The sequence below is a fragment of the Thunnus thynnus genome, chromosome 18 (assembly GCF_963924715.1).
Source record: "Thunnus thynnus chromosome 18, fThuThy2.1, whole genome shotgun sequence".
Taxonomy (NCBI): domain Eukaryota; kingdom Metazoa; phylum Chordata; class Actinopteri; order Scombriformes; family Scombridae; genus Thunnus; species Thunnus thynnus.
In genome coordinates, this window is record NC_089534.1 from 20,492,008 (window position 1) to 20,519,596 (window position 27,589).

At 38.4% G+C, this 27,589-nt stretch overlaps 1 protein-coding gene across 2 annotated transcripts in view; it reads left to right on the top strand.

Moving 5' to 3' along the window:
- Window positions 1–25,719, top strand: part of ppp2r5a (protein phosphatase 2, regulatory subunit B', alpha isoform) — a 46,983-nt gene extending 21,264 nt beyond the window's left edge. The window contains exons 2-13 of one of the 2 annotated variants that reach the window (XM_067573305.1): window positions 199–395; window positions 9,603–9,704; window positions 9,812–9,904; window positions 14,712–14,842; window positions 16,565–16,624; window positions 17,276–17,384; window positions 17,788–17,841; window positions 18,025–18,075; window positions 18,166–18,285; window positions 18,951–19,078; window positions 21,019–21,120; window positions 23,084–25,719. In XM_067573305.1, coding sequence (XP_067429406.1) covers window positions 199–395; window positions 9,603–9,704; window positions 9,812–9,904; window positions 14,712–14,842; window positions 16,565–16,624; window positions 17,276–17,384; window positions 17,788–17,841; window positions 18,025–18,075; window positions 18,166–18,285; window positions 18,951–19,078; window positions 21,019–21,120; window positions 23,084–23,336 — 1,400 coding nt within the window. In that variant the 3' untranslated portion in view covers window positions 23,337–25,719. Of the gene's footprint in view, window positions 1–198; window positions 396–6,911; window positions 8,494–9,602; window positions 9,705–9,811; window positions 9,905–14,711; window positions 14,843–16,564; window positions 16,625–17,275; window positions 17,385–17,787; window positions 17,842–18,024; window positions 18,076–18,165; window positions 18,286–18,950; window positions 19,079–21,018; window positions 21,121–23,083 lie in introns of those variants that run through there. The other variant, XM_067573306.1, reaches the window with a different exon arrangement.
- The last annotated feature ends 1,870 nt before the right edge of the window (window positions 25,720–27,589 follow it).

Consider the following 27,589-nt stretch of genomic DNA (forward strand, 5'->3'; position numbering starts at 1 on the left):
TTGTCTGGGAATGTCAAAAACAAAAATCAATGCTCGTGCAATGCAATATCAAAACGTACTAATGTACATGTCATACTATTTTTTATTCCGCACAAACAAGTTGCTCCACTTCTGTTTCCGTAGAGCTTTATATTATGCTCTCTAGTTTATATCAGCAATGGCTCAATGTCTTTCCTTCTTTCTTTTGTGTGATTCCAGATGCCCCCTCCGCAGAGCAGCAGGAACTTTTCACCCAGAAACTCCAGCAGTGCTGCATGCTTTTTGACTTCCTGGACTCAGTGATAGACCTGAAGAGCAAGGAGATCAAGAGGGCCACACTCAACGAGCTAGTGGACTATGTTTCCACCAACAGAGGGGTGCTGGTGGAATCTACGTACCCAGAGATCACCAATATGGTGAGAATACATGTTTACAGTGCTTCAAGCTCTCCAAAAGTTCTAGCAGGTGGCCATTTTAGATTTAGAAAAGAACGTGTGTGAAAAGCCCACAGCAACAAGAGATTTCAACAGGAGTTTTTGTGTAGGCTGAATTTTATCTTCAAAAGTGCTAAGTTATGTTCTTTTAACAATGTTTATTATCAAACAGCAGGGAGAGCTCCTCTCTGAGGCACCGTGTAACGTCCTGTGCACTTGAGCAGGATTAAAAAATGGAGGCTGATCGTGTGTCTAGACAGGGTGTGTCATGTCAGCAGCACGTGAGCTACACGTTACCTTGTTAACCCAAAACCCCTGATCACACTGCTCCCATTTAAGCGTTGAAGTCCACAGCTTAAACACAGAAAGTTGAGTTGATTTAAAATCCCCTTGTCTGTTTCTCTCCTCTCTCACACTCTTTATTGTCTCCACATACTGTACATGTGGAGTAGAGTTAATGAAAGTAAAGTCAAGAGGGATTTAAAATTAAAAACTGTACAGACTGAATATTTGTTTTGGCATTTTTCTCAATATTCTCTCCAAAACTTGATTTTTAGAGTAAAAAGTGCCGTCTTTTACCTTTTCTGATGTTGTTTACTTGTGGTAGCTGCGCCGACACAGAGAGTAGAGGAGATAAAGGCAGAGAGCCAAAAATCCCCACTCAAGCTCATCACCAAACCCACTGTGTAAAACTAATCCACAGATTTAACACTTAGACCGATCTCTAACCTCCGGTAAAATCTGACTAACCTACACTAATGCCAGTGACTAGCACTTTAGACTAGCTGTGTAACGGAACGTAGTTGATCTGTGACCCGTAAGGATCGCCTTCCACGGTTCGGCACGCATGTGAACCACAGATTAATTGCAAAAGTTAATGTCTCATTGGAGACAACGTTAACAAATAGCTGTAGCTAAAAGTCATGGACAGACAGCGTGTCGCTAACAGGGATTTTGAAGAGCAACGACCAAACCAGCATCTAACTGGTCTGAAGTGACATCTGCAGGTATGTTCACATGATGTTTAACGTGCTGCAGCTGAGCAGCTAGTTAGCTATCTAGCTGCTAACTGACGTTAGCGGTCCACTTCTCCCCGGCAAATGTTTGTTTGGTGGCTTGTTCAACAAGCTCAGCTGCAGGACAAGACGTGTGTTCATCTTTGTGATTTGTCATCAAGTTTTGATGATGTGGACACAGGCTGTTTTTTCATTTACTACCATGTTCAAAGGAGGAAGATATATTGCCTCATATTGCACTTTAATTTAACAATTGAGTATTGAATAATTTATATATTTTAAGACTTATTTAAGATAGAAAGTTCCTTGCTGAAAGTGTTTTGCAGAGTAAATGGAAAGCAAAGTTATATTTATCTCCCATTTTTTGCTGATCCGAAAAATTATCCAATCCGTTTCTAAAAAACCACGATACGATCTGAACTGTGAGTTTTGTGAGCTGTCACACACCTACTCAAGACTTCTTGTGGCTATTCCACAACAAAACCTTGTCTTTACCAAAAATATTTATACATTCGACCTCTTGTTTCTGTGGGTTTTTCTGTTTTGTTTTTTTTGGTCAAATCCCCAGAAACTGCACTGTTCTGTTGTGCTATTTTGGCCTAATAGCCACAGTTTGAACTTCAGGTCACATAATGCATTCAAGCACAGAGAAATACTCCTCTGTGCACATCCATTTTGACAGAAGAAAAACACACTTATCCTAGTGAGGCACTGCCTCACAGGCAGTTATCAAAGAAAGAATAGGAAAGTTACACAGTCATAACTCTGATACAGTCATTTATTTCAAACAAACTGCCCTCTTCATGATAAAATACATTTTAAATCGTGCGTGGAAAAATAAATGCATAACATCAAAAATGACCTGTCATTTTAAGTTAATATTACTGTCAGAAGTTGAAAGAAGTTGGAACTAACAAAAGTAAAGTAAATACTGGCATTTTTAGGATTCTGGAAAGAAGTTGTGCACTGATTACGCACAAGAAATCATCCAAACTGTAATTTGTTCATTTAAATAACATATTACCTGGAGATATACTGTACACTCACCAGAGAGGTCAAAGCGCAGGTGAAGGTCAGTGTCTAGTCATTGGCTGTTAGAGGAATCTTGTTACCAGACTCGTCTGTTTAACAACCGATCCAAACCCCTGCAAAGCATCTTTGGCCGATATGGCATAGATCTGTGTTCATGTAGCAGGTGCCCTGAGCAGCCTAGTTCCCTACTACAGTACAATAATGACTCATGTGCAACATTTAGAACACAACAGTCTGTACTGTAGTCAGTGCTGCAGTGATTCACTCCACACTGCAGATTATCATGGTGGATACGGATGAACACATCCAGCGCTGAGTCAAGGAGGTTTCAAAATTATTGATGGACTGTAATAATCCATGTCATACCTTACAAATATTGATTTAGGACTCAGTTAAGACTGTTGTCACTCAGCTGTTATTCATTACTTTGTGAAAGTGAGAGTTGTGCAGTTGATGGATGAGATGGATGCATGGAAAACATGACTTGGACAGGGAGAGGAGAAAAAAGTTACTCATTCGTTTTCACTGCCTAAATTTTCATTAAACATAAATTCAAAAGCTTGTTTCGTTGACATGTCCCTGCTCTAATTAGGAGAGCGGTTATGATTTTACATTTTTTGTATAAAAAATAGAGCTGCAACAATTAGTCGAGCGTCAAAAAATATTGTTCAAGCAAAAACGCCCAAATTTGATAGTTCCAGCCCCTCAAATGTGAAGATTTGATTTTTTTTTTTCCCTTGTCATATACGACAGTTAATTGAATATCTTAACATTTTAGGCTCTTCGTCTGACAAAACAAGCAAATTAAAGTCCTCATGGTGGCCTCTGAGAAATTGTGAAAGACATTTTTTTTCATTATTTTTCAACATTTCATGGACTACACGATTGATCAACTAATTAAGAAATGAATCAGTAGATTAAACGATGCAGTCACAAATAACAGCACTTTTGTGCAGCTGTGCTAAATACTGGTTTCTGGATTCATTTGTCTTAAGAAACACGTGTGTGCATTTCAACAGGTGTCCAATTACGGTGATCAAGAAATAAATCATTTCCAAAAAGACTAAAAGTCCTAAACAGGCACACTGTTTTAAATGTAGTAAAAAATGCAAAAATAACAAAAAACAAACACAATTTTGTGCAGAAATGTTCTGACTGACAGTGTAAGGTAGTCCTCGATACTCCTGCCATGGTTTGGTAACTCTAAGCAGGAAGGCAGTGTAAACATGGAATAGGAGGGTAAATATGGAGTTGACAGCCAACAGTGTCAACCTGCTTACACTTAGTCAGTGTTTAAACTGATGCAACATCAGTGTTTAAAGTACATTATGTATTAGTAACAAACTGTGCCCTGTTATTGTGTTGGTCGCACCCTTAAAGCAACCAAAAACTCAGCAAGGACATCAATTTGATTTCGAGTGGACAGTCAAGAGAGTTATGGCGGCTTTCAGTTATAGCTAGTAATGACACCAGACTTTAAATAAATACCATCTCTCCACCTTCACTTTGTTAGGGTTGGTTAAGCTCTAAAGCTCTGCAAACAACAAAAGTGGCAACGTGGGTAACACCATATTGGTTTAACTGCATGATATACTGACAGATTGCAATCAAAATTAGACTATATATAAACAAAAGAAACACAAGATGGGTCTGAATTTCCTTTTTTTTTTTTCCTTTTTTTTTTTTTTTTTTAACCATCATGTCGTTTTGAGTTGTTCAAAATGTCTGAATTTTCACATCTGTAGAGCAGTATAGTAGATTTCCCCTAAATATAAACATCGGACTGTAAAACAGTTCATATAAACCTCCATAGTAGCAAATACAGAATGGATATTTTGTGCTTTCTCTGCATCATGGCATGATAAATTGCTTAATGTTTGAACACAGGCAGTAAATGTTGCAGCAATTCATCGTAGATCAGCATTCCAAAGTAATAAAAGTATACAATCATACTAATATATCACACTAGTCACAAGCAAGAAATATAATCTTAAGTTATTTTGTGGTTAATTATAAAAACCTGAATAAGTTATTTTCTGTGTGTTTAATTGAGGTAAACAGTAAGCTTTTGATCTAAAGCAACTAAATTTAGTTTTTACACGTTTCCTCATCATGTTGGGAAAGTAAAAGAAGTGTGTGACTAAGTGAAAAAACAAAAAATAAGATGGACTTTTTCATCACGGCTATTCAGAGACAACTCCAAACTGATTCTAAGGCAATTATATCACTTTTCGGTTTAGATTATTGATTGATATTAGGCTATTGAATCTTATTAGCAGAGATAAATCAGCAAGTCATACATACACTGGATGACCATCAGAGCTCCTGGGCAATTCATTAGCAGCTTGTTAGCTAAATCAGTGGGAACACATAACTCTGGCTGGTCCATGAGTATCGTCAGGGACTGTCTTCATCATCTCACTTCTCCATTGCAATGAGAGAGCAGAGGGACATGGGTCCAGCTCAAGAGAAAGCCCATCTCAGAGCCAAGTGTCTGTATTACAGACATGGTTCTGAATGAGGTTAGACAAATAACAGCTGCACTTTCAGAAAGCTGGGTTGATAATAGCTCTCCCAGATACTCCATGCTTGGCATCACATGATAATGAAGAGGTGAGCGTTTAAAGTGCAGCCCATTATTCTGCTGCAGAGAGGACCGCTTTGATCACTGAGGTTGCTAGGAGTACAAACAGCTAGGTTTCTCATCTATGTAAAAGGACGTTTTGCTCTTGTGCCAAATCTATAATTAGTGTTACTAGTATATTATGATAAAACAACTTCTCTTAAACAATTTGGAGTTTGTTCTTCCCTTTCTGTGCAAGGAATAAGGAAGAAGGTTTAGCTGAAAAGCGCTATAATTTCCCTTTTTACTCGCTTTAACTTGCACCTTTTTTCACCCGTTTTGCTAATGTTGCACTCTATTCTTGCACTTTCTCTTCATCTCACCCCCCACCTCTTCCTCCTCTCTTATCTTTTACGTTGCTAGGTGTTGGTTGCTACTAGCGTCACCCACAAAGTGACCCCACACAGAGCCACAGCCTCCCTCATCATCAGCGAACCCACACTGGTTTCACTGCCTGTCACTTAGGAACAGGCCTTTATGAATCCCACTACAGTACTTGCACACACACACACACAGAAATAACTGTTTCCTTTTTATCCTCCATGAGAATTTTCACACGCTTACCATGTTTGCTTTCCTCCCACAATATTTTCTCTTGTTTTGTCCAACTGTAGTTATTTTTAAACGTTGTGAAGTGACTAGGGGAATTGATATAAGCATGCCTGGTGCTTGTGTGGTGACTTATATAACCCATTATGCTGCACTGAATAGACAGATTAATACCCTCAATGGATACCAGTCGCTTGGGCATTTCTGTGACATTAAAATGCATTCCTATGATCCTTGTTAAACAGTAGTTACACCTACAGTAATAGTTCATGCGTGTGCCCCAGCACCATCGACCCCACCGTCTATCTTGACTTTTGTAAGCCCTCGGCCTCAGAGCGCTCCGCTGGCAAAATGGGCATCACACTGAGGTACAATTTACCGCCTGGCAACCCACCCTGTCATCTGAGTCATCTGATTCCAGCCCAGCCAATGACGTGCCTCACTCCAGGGACAGCTAAGTGATACGCCACAGAGAGCTCACAGAGGTTGAAATTGCGTCATTATTAGCAGATGCAGATGTTAAGGCCATTACTATAGTTTGAGAGGCTCGTGAAGTGAAAATTGTTGCTATAATATATCTGTATTGTGATATATGAACTGTTATGTGCTCTTCTTAATTTTGCCTGCTTGTTTTTCTTTTGTTTCAAAACTATGAATGACTGTATGGAAAATATGCAGGTTTTGTTGCAATTTCAAGCTTAAGTCATTAGGAGCATGTAGAGGTGTCTGGAAACAACGGCTAAGAAATGCCAGGTGTGCCAGCTGATTGGCCTTTTTCACATTTTGACTTTTCATAGTAGAAAAGCACAGGTGTTGCTAATAACATCAACAATGGCTTTGTTCTATTCAAATGTCCCAATAAGCCATGACAGTGTGACTGTGAGCCTGTACGCACAATACCGGCACCCTGAAACTGAAGCAGCTAAATGGAATTCATTCATCATTATTTTTTTTGTTTACACCTGTGCTTTTCCTATTGCGACATGTCATAGTGTGCTATTGCTCAGTTTCATCAATTAGGCTAATGATGTCACAGGCCTAAACTGCTTGAACATCAACACGTATTGACGCTCGATGCTCTCGACTCAGTGAATTCAGTCAGTGAATTTGGTTCCTTAGAAGCCTTTAGAGCACTTTTCAAGGAAAGGGTTATATTTGATACTTATCAGCAGTAGCAAATGCTTCATTAGGCCTGTGACGGCATCCACATGACTGCAGTTGTGCAGTCAGCTGGTTTCCTGACACCTTGACTGTATTAAATCCTGTTGATCGTTTCAAAGTAAATGGGTGTAGTTAAGTTATTTATGAACGGGATAACTTTCGAGTGTATCTGTGTGCCTGTGGTGAATGCTTATATGTGCAACTTCATTTTATAGTTGGAACAAATTCCTTCTTCATGCAGGCAATCAACAGGTCCTGTTACTGTTTGGCTAAAGAATAGATAAGGTGAATGGTTTAAGTGGCTTTGAACATTGTACAGTACAATTATTATTGCTAGACGGTGTTTCTAGCTGCACTATAGTGTCAGACTCTTCTGAAATAACAGGAAGGCCACAAGCAGGCAAATAACAGCTCAGTGCAACAGTGGTGAGCTGAAGGGCATCTCTGAGTGCACAGCTCATTCAACCTTGAAGGGGATGGGCAACAGCAGCATGAGACCATGCTGGGTGCCACTCCTCTTTCAGCTAATAACAAGCAGATCAGGCTACAATGGAAATGTGAAAATTGAAACTGGGTCATCTGAATATCACAGCATCTATGAATTATTGCTGATCGTTTGAGCTTATTTCTATCAAGGTCATGTGCAATGTCACAAAGCTCCAATCTTCTGTGGATGGTTCTGTGAACACAACAGTGACTTTGGTCAATTCAGGACACTTGGAAAGCAAAAGAGAGACTGTGAGGAGTTACTCAGCAGGTCTGCCTAATGAAGTGGTCACTGAGTGCATGTAAAATGTATTCATTATGACGTTACTCAGACATGCTTCCTTGCAGGACTTTTCTCAACAAAAGGGCAAGTTTGACATTGCACAGACAAGACCAACTTTTTCCAGCAGAGAGCGGATGCACTCTCTGGCAGGTTATGCAGCCAAAGTTAAACTAAATTTAACATCGACCTCAAATCATTGACCTCCACAATGCACGTCCTATTGGATTTTGGCATTGATGGGAGTTATGACAAAGATATTTCTGCTGTAGAGCAGAATGGCTGAAAAGTTGGACTCCCAGAGCTCTGTAGCTTAGCGTTTTCCAACGTGAGAAAATCCATTTGTGTTACACAAAATACATTATTCCCAGACTTTCTTTTAATCTTTGATGGTTTTTTTTTAATTACTTGATAATTTGAACTCTACAAGCTTCTAAAAGCATTCATAAAATAGTCTGAGAGGGAATAAACCTGTGAGGAGTGGTTGCAAGAAGACATAGCTTTGTTTTAAATGGTCACAAACTAAAAAAAAAAATGATTGAGAACCACAGCTGTAACTCTACTCACTGGTCCCTGTGGGACTTGAGTAAAAAAAAAAATCTAAAAAATGGCCGAAAATATCAGAAAGAATGGGGATACCAGGTTAGCAAATGAATATTGTGATTATTTACATTAGCTTTCTAGCTAGCATGAGCTGCTTTGAATGATTATATGCTGCTCTTCATTTTGCGCATGACCTTGCACAAACTCACAAGTGTGGTGAGAAACTGCACTGTATGTTTTAATAAGACATTATTTGCTGATTCATTGGTTCAGTTTCCATTTGTTCCTTGTTCTACTATTTCTGTCTATGTCATTTCTCTTCCCGCACTCAGAAATTATATTCGCTTGGAAGGTCCTGCTGTGGGCTGTCAACTTCAGGGCCACTGTCAGGTTTAAAATTTATTTGCCGCCTTCCTCTCCCAGTACTGTTATTTAGGTTTTCCAGCTACTAATAAATAATTTGATGTTGTCTTTACCTCTCCAGCTTGAGAGTATGCCCATCCAATCACATAATGCCAGCTTTTCCTGTTCCTCTCTGCGGTGTGTGTGTGTGTGTGTCACACTCAAATTTACCCTTGCTAAAAATAACAAGGTGGGATAGAGGTGGCTGTAACCTGTCTGCAATGATTGTCTTCAGTACAGAATTTTAATAGTTGGTCGTGGCACATGTAGAATCGTTAATGGTATTATTCAGCCCTTCCGTGCTTTGGTAGATGTCATTAAACATCTTCCTTTTAAGTTAAACTTGCTCTGAAATAGACCAGAACAAAGTTTCTCTCCACTCGTATGTTTATTCTTAAATTCCTCTTTGGCTGCACCACCAGTTCTGGAGACTTTAGAACAGTGAATTAATTGACTCTCAAAATGCGTGACCACTTATAACCACTTGTAATTAAATTTTGCTTTCCCATCCCTCTTTATTTAATCTCTGGTAAATGTTAACAGCTGCTTAATACAAAAAAAAAAACTGTCCAAACAACTTGAGAAGCTACTGTTTGTTACGTTGCCTCAGGTACAGACTCAGTAACCTTGTCTGGGTTGTTTGGCATGTAGGCAAATTAACTGTAACCAAATGCATCGCAAGGTTCGTCACGCTACGGTATAAGCACACTGTCCTACTCATTCACACTACACTAGATACAGTTTGTGGTAAAAAGATGAATAAATAAGGGAGGGTGTCAGTCAATATTGTCTGGTGGTTTTTAGATAATGGTTGAAGCAGCTTGTTTTGTTAGAGCTGGGTGTGGAGCGCTGGAAACCAAATAACTTGGTATATATACAGTATATTGCAAATATCTTATGTAATTTTAGTTTCTCCTTTATCCCATCAACTTTCGGTACTCTATCATCATCACTCTGTCTCTAAGTAAAGGTTCACTTGTTAATTATCCTTAAGTAACTATTAATTCCCCTGCTGTATCTCCTCCCATGCTCTCCTGAGATGTTAACTCTCTGTGTTTTTTTTTAATTAACATTACTCTTCTTCTTCTTCTCCACAGATCTGCACCAACATATTCCGGACACTCGCCCCGAGTGAAAACCCAGATTTTGACCCAGAGGAGGATGAACCCACTCTAGAGGCTTCGTGGCCTCACATGCAAGTAAGGTTCTGTCTCTTAAGCCTCTCTCTGTGCTTCTCTTTATTACTCCTTACATCGCATCATTATGTGTTGTGCACATTTCATTTCGTTTCCTTTTTTTTTTCCAGCTTGTCTACGAGTTTCTGCTGCGCTTTCTTGAGAATCCAGACTTCCAGCCCAGCATTGCGAAGCGCTACATTGACCAGAAGTTTGTTCTGCAGGTAAGTGTCTGCGTTGCATGAGCCATTTTCTTCTTAGACAACATTTATCATGAGTCAGGTGTTTCACAATAATGATCTTTTTAAATGTGTGAGCAGGTTTTCTACTTGCTTTATAATGTCATCAGTAGTTTGCATGACTGTACGTGCATCAATACAGGCTTGTTTTAGAGCAGGCACAGATACCTCAGGTCACAACAGTGGCAGCTAACAAATTTTTAACTTGTTTAATATGTAAATAAAAACATCTCTTGATATATACAGTAGCTGCATATAATACTGCCAAAGCTATGTGGAGAATAAATAACATTTTAAATTGGAGTGGTAATGAATTCATGGCAAACTGGCCAACAAATGTCAGCAAAATGTGCTGCCTAGCACACAATAAATGTATGTTAGAGAGCTGCTTCCTAAGCTTTTGCCAAAGCTTCTCGGGGGGGCTGTGAGGCCCTCTTGATTTTAAGCTGTGTGAGAAAAAAAACTTTTTTGGCCAAGCATCAGAGAGAAGAGAACATTGAAAGTGTCAAATGGAAGCCTGTTAAGTATGTATGATAGTTAAACATTTAAAAAGGAGTTGTTAGTCTACTCAGTAGTAAAATAGGAGTCACTTAAGGGAAAAGGTTAGGAACCACCGTGGTAGTCAAGTCCCGTTAGTCGTTACAGGTTGTTAGTCAATATACAGGTTCAATTAGTCGATATTTAAATCTCTGTTTTTTTACTGCAGGGGTGAAAAGAGGTGAATATAACAACAGTTATTACCAACACATTGTGATGTGTCTCCGAGGGTATGCTTGGTTTGATGAGTCAAACCATTAATACAGTGTAGCTAGGTTACATCTGTCCTGGCTCAGTACCCACCTACTGCAGGAATGCTTCATTTCTTTTGTGGAGCCGCAGAGCAGAAGCAGCTAACGAGGACCACAGGGCCTGGAATGTTGGCTGGGCCACATCCGAGGTGCCTGGACTGACTTTCCATGATGTGAGTGTGTCGTGGGGGAGCTTTAAATAGCTGCCCGTTGTTTACTCTTCAGGAGGAGAGAAGAGGACTGTGGTTGGAGCAAAGGAAAAAGAGGTGGAGGTTCGGGTGGCAATTAAGGCAGGGGAAAAAAAAGGCCCTTGGTTTGTTTAAGTCGTCATAATACACATAGCATGAACGTGTCTTTAAATATCCCTCTTAAGATGTTCACATACGTATTTACTGCAGAGGTCAAAGCACTAAGGCAGCCAAGAGAAGCATCCTCACAGAAAGTAGAGGCTCAGTGGCTCAAGGACATCCTGACATGTCGGTGCAGTGATCATTAGGAACTGGTGCATTCACATGTAGCCATAAAAAGAGGAAGAACAAAGTTGAGGACTGTTCTAAAATATGAAGAAAGCCCCCAGTGCACAGCTGCTCATGACCCGATGCTCAACAGAAAGATTGAGAAGGTTCTTTGTGCCTGCTGCTGCCAGAGTATAAAGTGGCTTTGATGATTATTTATTACTGTTGGCTGTTAGGTCTTTTGTAATCTTGTTGGTCTGTGTTGGCACTTTAGGGAGTTTTTTTTTTTTTGTTTTTGTCAGACACATGACTTATCCATGTGTCTGGTGCTGACTCTCAAACTGTTTTAACTATTTTATCCTGGTTTTGATTGTCTTTGTTTTTATGGGGGGTTTTTTTTCTCTTGTTGTATGTGTTGGCATGTGGTAACTATTGTCGTTTCCCCCTCGAGGATCAATAAAGTATTTCTATGGATCTATCATGTTACATGTATCCATTCTCACACTATTATCAGATTTTTTTCAGACCACATAAAACCCTGTAACCTTAGTCATTATTAGGTGTTTGACATTTGTACTCTGTACAGTGTTAAGGTGTTTCTGTTGTTCATCATTCTCCTGTAGGTGTCCCATGTGGACTAATATAGAAATGAAGCAGAGCAGCTCAGTGTAAACATTTTTTTGATGTTAACATTCATTTAATCAGAGTTTTGTGAAACTTTGTACCTGTTGCGTGTGTTACAGATATAAGATGTGTTACAGATGTAATCCAGCTGTGTCGCGCTAAGATACTGTAAATTAAACAAGGGAGAACTAGTATTAGTGAAGAGGCCACTGATACCCAGAAGTGAAAAGAACCATTGAACGGTACAGTCTCGGTGGCATATCCATTTATGTAGACCTCAGGTCACCTCTGTTTTTCTACCCTAACAGTAAGTTAATGGCTTGTTTCCATCCTTGAATACTGAGCTTAAAAACTAGCACTACTCTGGATCAACAGTACTGAGCACAGCTGCTGTAGTTGCTCAGAAAACAGCCTTCGACATGGGAAAACAACCATATGTGGAGCTAAGAGCTGAACATGTGGTCAGACACGTGGTCAGGGTGTATTTTAGGGGTTTTTTTGTGTGTATGTGTGTGTGTGTGTCAGGAAGCACCGCAAAATGTTATGGAGCGTGTGTGTGGTAGCCTGAGAGATCTGTTTTTCTCAGTTTATGCTTTAAAATAAATAATTCATATTCTCTAAAGCATGTGGTTACATTCATATTTCTTATATTTGCATCACACCTTTGCTTCACAACTACACTGAATATCTGAGCTTGTGTCCCTGATTACCTCCAAATGCTCAGATTCCTGCGTGTCTTCCGTGTGTTTTACGTCGCTTTCACACCTGTATGTATCTCTATCTACTTGCAATCGTATAACCCAAGACACACACTTATTTGTGCCAAGTGTGATCTTGGCAGCCTGTCAGCAGTCCCTGAGGGCTGTGCTGATGTTCACACACAACTGGTAGAGAAATTTAATCGCAAATCAAAATGAAATCGTTTTAAAGTCAATTTCTCAATTTATTAGTTACACAACATCGTTTTAATTTCACCTGCCAGCAAAAGTGCTCGTTACAGTTCACTTGGTTACAGGCTTCATGCAGTACAGATTAAGCTTAGTGTTGAACATGACATTGTCCAGCCAGCGTCAGTCGGAGCCGGAGGTTTTATAAATAGAAAACTACTGCTTTATTTTGATTGAATGTCACTATTATAGTCATGTCTCATATACAGGCTTTTTTAGTTGTTCTCACGTAGTTACACTACCTCTGTCAAATTTTGTGGACAGGCTTTTAGTCATTCAATTACTGATTTAATTTCTTTAATGAACTTTTGTTCCCCCAGTGGATCATTTTTGTCATCACTATTAAAGAGAAAGACTTGATTACATGTGATGTCTAATAGTATCAGTATTGATTCTTGTTTTTAGTCTTTTTCTAGAATACTGCTATGGACCCTTTATAAGCATATGTCCTTTATGCTTGAGCATTATGTCTAAATACAAATGGATATACATGTAGCCTAGATTTTTTTTTTTCCCAGCAATTTTAAAATCGTACCGTGTCAGTTATCCAGAGACATGCACTGGTCAGGCTCAGGAGGAAACTCCTAATGTAACCTACTGTGATTGAATTATTGATATTACCTCAGGCAAACGCTGCGCGTCAGAATTACTCTGACAGCTTTTGTTTCATAATAAAGTCGGGTTCAATGTCTATATCCCACTCTGTCCTCATTGGTCAACTTCAGAGCCATTAAGACCTCACCTCTTCTGTAGGTCAGTGTGTGGAAAATCTTACAAACATCCTTTTGCAGATTCCAGTTTTCTTCTTTTATATTTCACTCTCATGAGTCAGTAGGTTTATTGTTTAATTTACAGATTCATTTCCTTAATTAACTGATTAATCGTTTAAGTCTGTAAAATATTAGAAAACTGAAAAATGTCAATCAAATTTTCCTGGAGTTTGAGGAATGTTTTGACACTGCTTGTTTTTCAGCAGCAGTCAAAAATCTAAAAATATTCCCATTTAAAATGACACAAAACAGAAAAAACAGCTTGAGAAGCTGTGAAAATTACATTCTTTTCTTGATAAATGATGAATTTGAGATTGATCAAAATAGTTGCAGATTAGTTTTCTGTTGGGTTCAGCTCTACACAGGTGTAATGCTGACATATCTAGTCAGGACTAATACTTGGAAACAACAAGTGTTCCTCATATTCTGTACATCTTTTGAGGCAAATTTATATTTGTAGTACAGGCAATAATCTATTAATGTAACGATAATAGGGAAAGTTACAGTGCACCAACTAGAGGGCTCACCTCACTGCCTCAGGTTCTCAGACAATCTGGGGAGATAATGATGGAGATGGGAATAAGTTGCACCTCCCCGTTACTTAAACTGTTATCATGATGCCCTTGAGACATCTCATTGAGCTGCTCATTTAGCACAGTAAGACTGGTTGCACCATTTAACCCCAGGGCTTTACTATGTGTATCTGAATGATTGTGAGTTAGACCTGTGCAGAAGACGAACATGTGCATGATGAAACCTTTTCCTGGATATATGTAGGTTTTAAAAATAGACTGTCAGTCCTGTCACCAAGGTGCTGATGGCATGTTAACGGGAAGATGAGTACCATACTCCAAAGCTGATCCGAGCCTGAAAAAAATCCTTTTGAACTCCGTGGCATTGGCTTTGGCTGCCCTCAACAGTATTGTAATAATGACTCATATATGCAGCTGTAAATAGCTGTTATATGCCAGAGGTCTTCAATCTATTTACAATGCAGAGTTCTCAGGCACACATACTGTATCTTTGTTATAAAACCTGTTTGTAGCTGGTAAGTCATGATTTGAGAATTTGAGAATTTAATCTTAATACAACAAACTAACATAATAGATATTATTGTATTATTGATTCACTGAAAACACCTTACAAATGATTCAGGACTGAGAACTGATGTAGTGCACGTTTGTCCTTTTCTCTGTTTGTCATTGCAGCTCCTGGAGCTGTTTGACAGCGAGGACCCGAGGGAGAGGGACTTCCTGAAGACCATCCTGCACCGGATCTATGGAAAGTTCCTGGGGTTGCGAGCCTTCATCAGGAAGCAGATCAACAACATCTTCTTGCGGTGAGTGACATGAATTAAATGGAGTAGAAAATGCCACAAAACACTAAGCTGTGGTTATTTACAGTATATACTGATCAGACGGTACAAAACTAATCATTAATCAGTGGCTTTTGCGTCAAAATTATAACAAAACTGAGTGGCCTGCTTCCTTTAGCAAACCACTGCACTGCAACCTATTCAACTCAGTTGGTTTCTTTTTGCCTGTCAGCCATTTCAAATGAGAAACTGAAATTCAAGTTATTCAAGTTTCAGGACAAGAGCCAACATTTTACAGGAACAAACACGTTTACAACCAAGTTTGTGAAGCATGAGCATGTCTGTAAATAACATAGAGTAATTTATGAAAGTAGCAGAGAAACTTTCCCAGGGGACCAAAAACCTTGTGGGGAACGCAGGAACTTTACCTGCATTTCAAGAGCTGCGAGGAGTGATGAGAAAATACAAAATGATTTGTGTTTATGCACTGAAGCAGAAATAATCATGAAATTCTCAGCGAAATATTCAGAAGTTTTCAGTTTCCTTTTCCATTCGTCTTCTTTATTTTAATTCATGACATCCACTGAAAACATCAGAGTCTCATAACATTAAACACAAACCTGATATCTCTGTTATTTTTTCCTCATGTAAAATTGTCTTTTAATTGACGCCATTCTTCTTTCAAAATCTGTCATCAATCTAATTTGCCTAATTTTCACGGCTCTTCAGACATGGTGAGAAGACAAACAGGAATGTGAAAAAAGGGAGTTTTTGGTTTCAACTTCCATAGTTACTGAAACTATTTGGGCGTAAAGGGCTGTTACTGAAGAATTGAACACAGATCAAAACGGTCTTTATCGTGACAGTTCTGCTGAGTCTTAGAGTATTGGAACATTTTCCAATCTGTCTCACTTTACATTTGACTCACAGAAACATATAATGAATTCAAGCGAAACACCGTCAACTGAATGAACAGATATTTATGATGTGTTTCTGGATTTGGTTTTCAGTTGAGTCCATTATGCACATGATGGGCTCAAATTTAATGTCTCAGCAACAATCAAACAATCTTTTCAATCCGTCTTTACTTTACAAAGGCCCGAACAGATTCCTCCCACACTTCAAAAACCAAGAGGAGGAAGAGAAAAGTGCAGATGGAGGCATCAGATATTCCCATCAGCGGCGTGTTGATTCTTTACCGCTCCTGTTGCTGAGTGACAATGGGATTTAGATGATTGAAACAGGGGACACTTGATGTCGTTTCCAACAGGCAAGGTGGCAAAACGCGTGCACCCACTTTGACCATCTGCCACTCAGGATAAAAATAGTGCCGCAGTTGTCAGGCACTGTCTGTACATACCGTGGTCGCACAGCTAGATGGAAATGGGTTATCAAACCAAAGAGGTGAATGATGTCTATATGAGTCATTAAGTTACACGAGAGCGGTCGATTTGAGGTGTGTAGCTGAACACGTTTCATTTGTTGACATAATTATTATTTCGCTTGTGGAAGGAGTTTGTTAACCGAAGAATATTTCACTCTTTGAGTCTGAGACAAACCATGAACATTCTGGACATTAATATACTCGTATATAAGACTCAACTGTATGACCCACATCATTGAATTGGAACACTAAGCAGTATTGGGGGCTGCTTGAATCAATTAGTCTGATCAGTACATCATGTTTTAGAGTTGTGATGTTATTTTGGGTTCGTATGTTTCATCATTGATTCGTTGCCGTTGTAGGTTCATCTATGAAACTGATCACTTCAACGGTGTCGCTGAGCTCCTAGAAATCCTGGGAAGGTGAGTAATGATATACAAGTGACATGAAGACATGCAGAATAATCACCATTGACATCTTTTGGCTTAAAATGCTCGCATGTGACAGTTATGTTTCGTGTTTGTAGACTGAACAACTTTTCAATTTCGATTTCTTCATACCGGTTTAGATTCAGCTGTGGTTGTAAAATATTGAGCACATTTGAAAAACTTAGGGAACAAACTGTCCTTAAACAAATACTGTTATTTGTTTTGAGTGTTTGGTGTTTGGTAACTAACTTTTTTCTCCTCAAAGTCAGATTTCACTATTTTCAAGGTGGATTTTAGTTAATTTAATCATTAGTATCATGAAAACCTGGTGTTTATTCTGTCATAGCTTTACTGCAGAGATTCAGAGGTTTAAGGCTTGTGCAGGATTTTTACTCTTGTCCCGTGCTGTAGAGGACTTCTGCTTTTTATTCTTTCTTTCCCAAACTAAAAGTCCCCTCAGGCCTCCTATCTGCTGTCATTTTGGTACTATAATTGCAGTGAATTCTCTTCCTATTTCTTTTCTGCCGCAGGAACGGATTATTCACAACTCTGCTTTGCTTCAATCTTTCAGTATTAGGTTAATGCCTGAGTTTTGTCTGTCTGTATAATAAATGTTACATTGTGCTGCTGTTTCTCTGTCTACAGTATCATCAACGGCTTCGCATTGCCTTTGAAGGCAGAGCACAAACAGTTCCTGATGAAGGTGCTCATCCCGTTACATACAGCTAAAGGACTGGCACTTTTCCATGCACAGGTTTGAAAAAAATTCTCCAAACTATCTTGTCTATTAGTCTGTTGCATGTCCTTCCAACAGAACATGATTTGAATGATTCAAAACAGAAAAGATTTGACATTAAGTGTAACTAAACTATACAGCTGTTGGTCTCAGCAGAAATAAACTTGATCTAATTCATGTACTACAGCACCGTCTAGTGGCTTTGAAATGAAAATGTCCTGGTTGATTATTACTGTGTTTGAAAATATTTTCAATTTCTCAACATTACCACAGAGGGAATTCATTAGAATCATTTCACCTATCATAGGTTTTAACCCCAAATACAAAATATAAATCATTTCAGCTGAGGTTGGTTTTGTGGTTTTGTCTACATCTTTGGGTGCAGAATGTGCATTCACTGTACTTATTTTGTGTCCTTCAGCTGGCCTACTGTGTGGTACAGTTCCTGGAGAAGGATCCTACACTCACTGAACCGGTACTTTTTTAAATCTTTCCTCCCACTCAAAGCACAAAAAGCCTAGAGCACAAAATTAGTCTACACTGCAGAGAAATCGGTAGTATGTGCTGCCAACCGCCCACTCAAACAGACTGTGGAAGGGTTTTTTTTTTCTGACAATATAGAGAGAAATTCTCAAGAAGTTGTCTGTTATGTGTCCAGGTGATCCGCGGGCTGCTGAAGTTTTGGCCTAAAACCTGCAGCCAGAAAGAGGTATCGTTTCTATAAATACACCTCACAGTTATGACACCAGTCAACCAGCTCTTTATGTCGCCTCATGTTCTCCACATCTTATCCAATTAGGTGATGTTCCTGGGTGAAATTGAGGAGATTCTGGATGTCATTGAGCCTACACAGTTCAAGAAAATCCAGGAGCCATTGTTCAAACAGATTTCTAGATGTGTGGCCAATCCCCACTTCCAGGTTGGTTTTTGTTTTCACTCCACAAAATATGTCTTTTTCCTTTACCTAAAGCCCTTTTCAGACATTGAAATGTAACCTTGCTGGTTTTATCAAGCTGTTAAATGATGGATTTTGTCATTCAAATATAAGTGTCCATTTCCAGAAAAATCAGCATAAGAAAATGTGAAAAAATAAATGTTTTCATCCACTACTGCGAGGTGCAACGAGGAGGCGGAATTAAAAGAGCGCCAGTCAAACCTCGGAACGATAGAAAACCATTTGGAAAACATGAGGGAAATATGGTATTAATGTTTGTTAATGTACTACTATAAAGGACAGTTTTTATCTTTTATTGTTTCATTGGTGCAGAAGCTTGAGTAACATTAAAGTCACACGCTTCATGTACGTACATTTTCTTTTTATTAATACACTTCACTTCTCAACCAATCGTAAAATCTGTTTTTGTGGTATTTCAACCTGATTCCACTGAAATGTGTCTGAAAGGGGCTTTTTTTCCCCTCTCTTTCATCTACAACCTCGTCTCTCATGAGTGACGTGGGAACAGCAGATAAAAATCAATGTGGCCTGTATCATTAACCGGTAGAATCCCACTTAGTCCGCCTGATGGAAAATATAAGTTTTTCACTGCAGTCTTTCACTCTCTTTCTCTCTGTCTGTCCTGACAGGTAGCAGAGCGAGCGCTGTACTTCTGGAATAACGAGTACATCCTCAGCCTCATAGAGGAAAACATCGACAAGGTCCTTCCCATCATGTTCGGTAGTTTGTACAGAATCTCCAAAGAGCACTGGAATCCGTACGTACTCTCCCTCCAGAGCTTTCTGACTGACTGAATAATCATTCACATTCAGTCAAACAGGCTAAACGAAATTATCACAGTAACTCATAAGCTATTCAGATCCTCTGCCGTATAAAGAAAACCTCATGTATTATAAAGAGAATCTAAGATCAAAGGTCTACTTACTAATCATTCAGAGCTTTCAGTCGCACCTCCCACTCATTAACAAGTGGGCCTTTTGATGTTAGATTCTCCTCATCATATAGAGAACTGTTTTCAAATGTCGAGAATAATCAGAAACCTGCTGTGTCTGTATTAAGCTGCTGTCATGTGCTTGAAAAGATTGTGTTTACACATACACATTACAGACAGGCATATAGACGCCACCATGATGGTTTGATGTTTAACACATTATGTGCCATCGTGCTTGGTCATAAAAGTAATTTTAACCCCTGTATATGTTTTCTGTATTGCTTAGGAATAACTTTTTCTATTAACCAGTGTAACTCCATAATCATGCTCCCTGCAGAGCCTTAAAAAGTCTTAAATAAGATTTTCAGAATTTAAGGTCATAACATGTCTTTAAAAAAAAGTCTTATTTTTAATGATGGTAGGTCATACATTTTGAGGTGATGCTTAGTTGCAGAGAAATATCCACTCACAGGATTCACTTATTTAAACATGGTTTAGTCTTCGGTCGTGATTCAGCTCTTTCTTTTTCTGGTAAATGTTTTGATTGGCTCTCCACAGGCCGCCTGCTCTCACCAAGGTAACAGGATTAAAGAAGTACACAAAACAGTGCAGATGATGCTAAGCTAAAGACGGTTAGTCAGCAGGGTTCAGAGAAGACACAGAGTTGTCTGTTATTTCTGAAAGTTGATGGAATCTGGATAATAATGTTTGTAGTGCAGAGCTGCAATGATCAATATGCAGTTTGCTTCACTGGAAACAGATTGAACAGATTGAATGCTCAGAGCTTGTGAGTGAGTGTGTCTTAATGGGAAGAATTAACTATAACCTGCTCTGTGAGTGTGAGAACAACCACAAACCTTATTGTTTTACACAATGTTGTCAAAATTAACAATTCCAAGCAAATTAAAATCAAAATTTCATATTGAAATGCTTTTTTTTAAGAGTTTTATCCAATATTAAGTGCAACAGTGAGACACAGATCAACACATTTGCCATAAATTTGATTGTGATTTCACATATAATTGTTATATAGAGATATGAAAATATCCAGAAAAATATCTCTGTTAATATTGTCAAGTTGATTTCAAACATAAAGTTCAGCCCTAATGTGCATTTATTTTGCTGTGGAAAGGATATTAAATTTCCTGTCGGGGTCTTAAAATGATCTTAAAAAACATTCAATTAGATTTCTAAAAGTGTGCAGCAACCCTGATAATGTTTTAATGTGGAGAGTTAATATTAATGAACGTCACTCAGTGTGTCATTTGTCATAAAAACACTTGCTGCAGAGTCGTTTAGTAGTTCAAATGTTTTGATATTTGTACACCAGTTTTGCCATTAAAGAGGTTCTCGTTGTCTGTGGGGGCACAAATTGTATTTTATGGGTTTGTTCACCCAAATTACAAAATCACAGTCTCACTTAACCTAAATTGCATCGAGTCATGCAGGTAGTTTTGCATTTTATTTGTTTTTTATTAGGTTTCGAGGAGTTTTTTTGCCATCGTAATACTGCAGAGGTGAAAGGAATTTCATTTGTGGTGCTCAAAGCATTTACAAATGACATCTGAAAAATTCAAAAGCAAAATTCTTTGCCCAGTACGAGTGTATCTGTTGCTGTGGATAATCAACAATGTTCAGTGGAACTAGTCATTGGAAATAGTTTTAACCATTTAAACACTCTTAAGTGATTAAACTGTGTGAGTGCGTCTGTGTCTTACGTTTCATGGTCATGTTACTCATCCAGGTGCATCTCTTTTATGTTGCAGGACAATCGTAGCTCTGGTGTACAATGTGCTGAAGACGTTGATGGAGATGAACTGCACGCTGTTTGATGAATTGACTTCCTCCTATAAAGCAGACCGGCAACGGTGAGTAACAGACACTTGCAGACTTGTTGGGTGAAATAGATTGAACGCTCACAGTGGCTGTCAGCCGCTCAAGCAGATGGAAAAAGTTAAAAGTGTAGATTCGGTTTGGTGATGCATATAAGCATGTGAAACCATGATCACGGAGCATTTTCTGTTTATTCGATGGTGCTGAATTGCAGCTGTTTTTTACCTTCTGATGCTGTAGAGATGAAATACAAGTGAAAGACAAACCGTTTTGTTAACAGCAGGGCTGAACACTCTGACGTGATTGTGGCCCCGGCAGGGTTGTAAACATGAGCTGTGTGAAGTAGGCAGTTGATGCGTATAGTCCGCACGGTTTTGGGCTGTGCACGGATGTCTGCAAAGGGGTCCACACAGACATGAGCGAATGATGAAATCTATGCTATGCAGACCCTCACAGCCACGGAAATCATGAATTGGCCTGAACTGTCAGTGTACTGTAGATTTGTTGTAGTATGTGGTTGCGCCACTAGGTGGAGTCTCTTACTGTTTAATGAGATGAACTAACAGGCGTGTTTGCTGACTTTCTGCACTAATTGTAAAACAAATGCACCTCCCTGCCTTCCAAGGAAGAAAAACGTTGCAGCTTGCGTCACTCTGCTCACTGAGGCAGTCGTGTTGATGAACACTGACTGCAGCACTCTCTGGCAGCTCTCTGGTTTAGCTAGCTATCTGAGGCCCATATTACCATCTTGAACAGAAGCAGTGAGCAGCTGCTCAGTTAACGCAGGCTGGGAGCTGAGTGTCAGACAAGCGGAGAGCAGCCCTGTAGCTGCGGTGTTAACGGTCAGGACAAGCAGGACTCTTAACATGCTCCTAACAAAATCAGAACTTAAGTGTTGAACTGTATAAGCGTCACTCCCCTGCTCTGAGTATAAATGCATTTCAGTGGTGGCGAGTTGGAGCAACATATGTGCATCTCCGGGACATCTGTTCAGGCTGAGCAGCTGTTTCCAGCAGCTGGACTAACGTTAGCAACAGTGAACAACACACATCACTCATCATATAGATAAGGTATGCGTGTTATTTAACCCTGTCAGACTGACTGTTGGTTGTGGGGAAGATTGGTTTAACTGGTGTTGTTTATTTATTCATTAATGTTACAGGTTATTGAAGGCGCTTTTGATAAAGGAAAAATGGGTCACATTAGTTTGAATCGTTAGAAACCTGTATGTCCAACACATCTCGTCTGGACTTATTTATGTCCTCTAATGAAGCTGGAAGTTGTGCAGCTGTTTGCTGTGAATAAACAGCAGAAGACGGGAGTGGGAGCTCCGCAGTTTCAAATGAAGTCATTGTTTTTGTTATTTAATCTATAATTCAAGTAACTTGGTGTTTATTTGATCTGTTCTTAAAGTTCTTAATGAACTCTGGTTTTGCATCGATCACAGGTCACATCAGTGGTTCAAAAACAGTTTTATTATGGAAAAGCATCCACTATATTTCATAAATTATTAATGATAAATCAGTAATTGATTGTTAACTTGGCCAACTATCGATTAAGGAAATTGCTTAGAATTTGCATCCCTAGTTTCCATAAAAATCACTTTATATAAGAAGAAATGTCCAAACTGTTGATGTAAAGACAGAAGGTCATATTCATCATTAATTGTGATAATGTACAAATATTTTTATGCTACACTTTTTTACAAGATGTTCTAACAGTAATAAAATAACTGTGATGAGATTTTTAAACATTGCAGCTGAAACAACCAGATGTTTTTGTAAATGAGAGCAGCAGGCAAATAAATGTTATGGAAGTGAACTGGAGTAAGTAGTTGTTCTCAAACCTTCCTGAGAAAGTTGCCCCAGAGTTCAAAAGGATGACTCATGCAAAAGTACACTGATTAAATGGTTAACAACAATCGGGGAAACTTAACTGCTTTTTTTGGTTTTTGTTTTTAAATGCAAACATAAATAAAAGTATTAAAATGTCTTCCAGGGAGAAGAAGAAGGAGCAGGAGCGTGACGAGCTGTGGAAGAAGCTGGAGGAGCTGAGGCTCAGCAACACCACTCTAGTACAGAACAACAGCCACGGGCTCCAGAGTGTCCAGAACAACAACAACAACAACAACAATAGTAATAATAATAATGACAACCAGGACAAGGCTGCTGACACGGCCGCCGTCACCACAGACGACAAAGATCCTGATGTCACTGAGGCAGCCAATAAGAGCACCCCATGTGCCAAATGACGTCGGACATCAGTTTTTTATTCCCTAACGGTTTGACACCGTGTTCAGGACTGTCAGGGGGAGATTAACGGAGACGGAAAAAACACAAATTACACCTCAGCAGTATATAAAATCTTAGAGTGACTTAGAATGCCAGCATTTCTTTGTCCCAAAAAAAGAAAAAAGAAAAAAAAAAAGATACTTCAACTTAAGACTATTTTTGGATGTTACAGTGTGGCTGCAGTATATTGTGTATTTGTCTGATCAAAGATTTATCCTTTCGCATTTAGTTTCTTAACTGAGAATGATTTTCTTTTGTTATATTCATTGTATGATACATGGGAGGGGAGAAAATAATAATGACTTGAATTCAATGTTTCCGATTGTGCTGCACTTAGACAAGCTGAATAGCTATTTAAAGATGTCTATTTTTTAATGTGCTTTTTCTCGTTGCTGCCAACACTTGGGTGCAAACCTTAAGGACGAAGGGAACTGCAGACTTTGGGAGTAATGAGGCAGACGGGACCAGACCCATAATTTAGACATGTAGTTTCCAGAAATGTTTGTATAAAAAAAGGGCTGTTATCAGGACGGTAGAAGACAGTCACCTCCTAGAGATAAACGAGAGGTGCATGGCCAAAAGAAAAAACCCATAAGAATAATAATCTCGGATATAGTTTGATATCTCTATGAATGACTCTAGTTGGGACTGTGGAGTTGAAACTTGTTCACTATTAGAGTAAATGTCATATATGTGAGATTATTTTTGTGTTTCAGGTGTCGGTAAATATTTTTTTATCTGGGTGAAAACATAAAGCTAATACTTGTAACACAACACCCGCTTTTATAAGATTATTTACACTAAAGTATTGAGATGGGGCTTTCAAAGAATGAAATGTTGGAATTAAAGGAATAGTTCAGCATTTTGGGAACTATTGTTTGTGTATTTGTTTTCTTGCCGAGAGTTAGATGAGAAGATTGGTACAACTCTCATATCTGTACGTTAAATATGAAGCTACCGCCATTAGCCGATTAGCTTAGCTTAGCACACAGCTAGCCTAGCTCTGCCCAAAGGTAACAAAAACAACATACCAGCACCTTTAAAGCTCGCTAATTAACACTTTATATTTTGTTTAAGGCAATTAAAAATAATTTTGGTTATCGATTAATCAGACAATTATATCAATTAATTGATGCATTGTTGTCTATAAATTGTCAGAAAAACAGTGAAAATGCCTGTACAGTTTACTATCATGTATGAAAAAGAAAACCGTTAAATCGCCACATTTGAGAACCTGAAAGCAAACTTTTGGCATTTTTGCTTATTTGATATTTAAAATAGTTGCTGATTAATTTTCTGTTGATCAACTAATTGACAATTGTGGCAGCTCTAACTTCTCCGTTTAATCTGTACAAAAACCAAGTGTAATTGACATGTTACATAACCCCGTTAAACAGTCACTTTTTACCCTGTTATCGTACAGATGAATCAAAGATCTATAGCACATAAATTCAACTGGTAGGCAGATTTTGTTACCTTTTGGACAGAGTGAGAGTGGTGTTAATCTCTTCTAAATCTCTGCAAGAAAGCAAATGAGCATATTTTCCAAAATGTTGAACTGTTCCTTTAAAGTAGTATATACAGAGTGAAACTATGAGACCTACAGTACTATATTTTTCCAGAGTATTGATGAGGCAAATATTTTTGAATGTTTCATTTCACAGAATGAATATGATGGGACGCAGGATGCGCTCGAGTGTATATTTGTTGAGTGCATATATGTGTATATGATAGTTTGGAGGTTACTTAAAGGGAAATGCCACTCAATTTAAGATTTTATGTACAGTACATTGTTTCTGTGGTCTAGGAAAGTGCAGTCAGTGCTTAGGAACATGAATTGAAAAGACTTTTCAACAAAGCTGATATTGTGTATCCGTAACCTTACTGAGTTTTTATATCCAAATAAAGCTTATTATGAAGTAGTGATATCAAGAAAATGGACACTTCACACCAGAAGATCCCACAGGATTGTTTTTACAAGTAGACTTTACCATCCATGCCTGTTCACGCTCTCTTTCTCCAGGCTCCATAACCTCACATGCGCTTTTGTTTTCCAGTTTGTGACGTTGGGAGTTGATAAACCTGTTTTCATAAACTTCATTAGACTGCCGTAGATCATGGGGACAACTTCTGAGAGTTTTTAAATTGAATGGTGTTTCCGCTGAACCCGAGTGTCTGCTCTCTACGTTTATGTTCATATTTTAGGTTGAGTCTATCTGATGCCTTTCTGTCAGTACAGCATTCCAATCTCTGTGACGTTAAAAACTGTGTGGGGAACCTGTTTTGTAATCGCAGATCTTATGTAGGTTTCACCATCAAATAAAGTCTATCTTTCTACTCAAAGTGTCACCACCAGTCTCTTTTTCTCCCACCGGTGAGTTGAGTTGTAGTACATCATGTAGGTCAACAGATGGTGCAAGTTATTTTCCTGTCTTTTTTTCTGCCAACTGTCATCAGCATCAAACTCATGGGTGACTGTAAAGAAATGTTTTTACTCTTGGTCTTCATATGACAGATGTATTTATTTGAAAAATGTAAAATCTTAAATTTCCACCACAGAAATATGTCCTTTCATCAAATGATATGATATTTTCTACCCTCACTAAACTGTTGAGCTTACAGTAGCAGAGATGGAAATCAACAAGTTATAGAGTAAGTCCGCTGTTAAAAGGGTGTATCATTGATTAATTTTGCAGTAAAGTAAAGGTGATATGTTTATGGGAACCGCTGCTCAAGAAGATCATGGGAGTGTCTAAATGCCATGTATGTGGAATTTGGTGAACCAAGTTAAAAAATTAACACTTCTTTGTAAGTAAAGCAAGATTTACTTATATAGCACTTTTAAAAACATAGTTACAATGTGCCTCACATTAAAAACATCAAGGAAACATAGTAACAATGAGATTTATATTTACAGAATATATACAGGTAATTATAAAACAAAAATAATATCAACAAGAAACATCACTTTAAAAAAGCAAAGGGGGCTTTGAGAAGTTTTTTAAAAGTCTCCTTGGCTGAGGCATCAGACAAATACGTTTACTTGATTTCTTATAATTTCATAATGTAAAATCTAAAATTTCCACATGAAAACACCCTTTCAGAAAATCCTTACAGTATTTTCCACATAAACAACAGCTGACCCTAATGGCGGAGATTTAAATAAACAAAAATAGCATAGAGTATGTCACTGAAACAGTTTTAATATACTGTTTACTCCTGATACCACCTTTAAAAAGACTGACTTGAAATGAAATTGGGAGTCTTGAGTTTAATATTCCCCATGATGAAGGCTCAGCTGAAACTCCTTTGGTGAAGTTTTCAGCTTGTTTTTACTGCACTTAATTACTTTTTTTTAACCTTCACGGGCTGCTTTTTTCCTTTTCTGATTGTATTTGCTTTCATTTTAAAACATTAGTTTGAAAAAGATGCCTGCCTGCTAAAATCTGTGCAAAAATATTTCACAGATTTTTCTTATTTTTGGCTTTTTGGCAATAAATCATCCAGGTTTAAACAGGTTGGACATACTTAGAGAGCTGTATTTTTTCTAGACACAATGCAGAAACCTTGTGTCATGTAATCATGTGTAATGTGAGCTAGAAACAACAGTTACTAAAACAATTGAAATCAGTGGATGGCTATTACAGCTCATTTAATTGCAAAAGCACCAGCGTTCACTGATTAATAGCTCTGACATGTAGCTTTAACATGGTTATTACTGATTTTAACAGAGAAATAGCATTTTATTCTTTAATTGTGTAGGCTTTACTAAATACATTTATTCAAGAATATACATATATAAAATTGTATTTTTAAAAAATGTTTGGTAAGAAAAAAAAATCCCACAACCCTTTTGCCTCTTCTTTGAAATAGGAAAAAGAATTTCTTGTACACAGAGGGCTTTTGTTTGGTTGAAAACAAAATCATGTCCAGTTCACTCAGGAGAGGTTTGTGCAATCTGTTAGATAAAAGCATTAAAAGCCTCTACTCCTCTCAAGGGATATTCTGTAGTCATGGAGAGATTTTCAACATGTGACAATAAATAACCGGAGCTTTGTCTCAAGTGTTTCTTGATTTGATTAAAATGGAAAGGAGGGAACCAGGAAGGAGATATAATATGAAATAGCCCAAGGCAAATGAAGCAGCAATTTGGCAAAAGACATGGATCTCAGCACAGTGCTTGAGCACCCCCTATGTGGCCAAGTGGACAAGA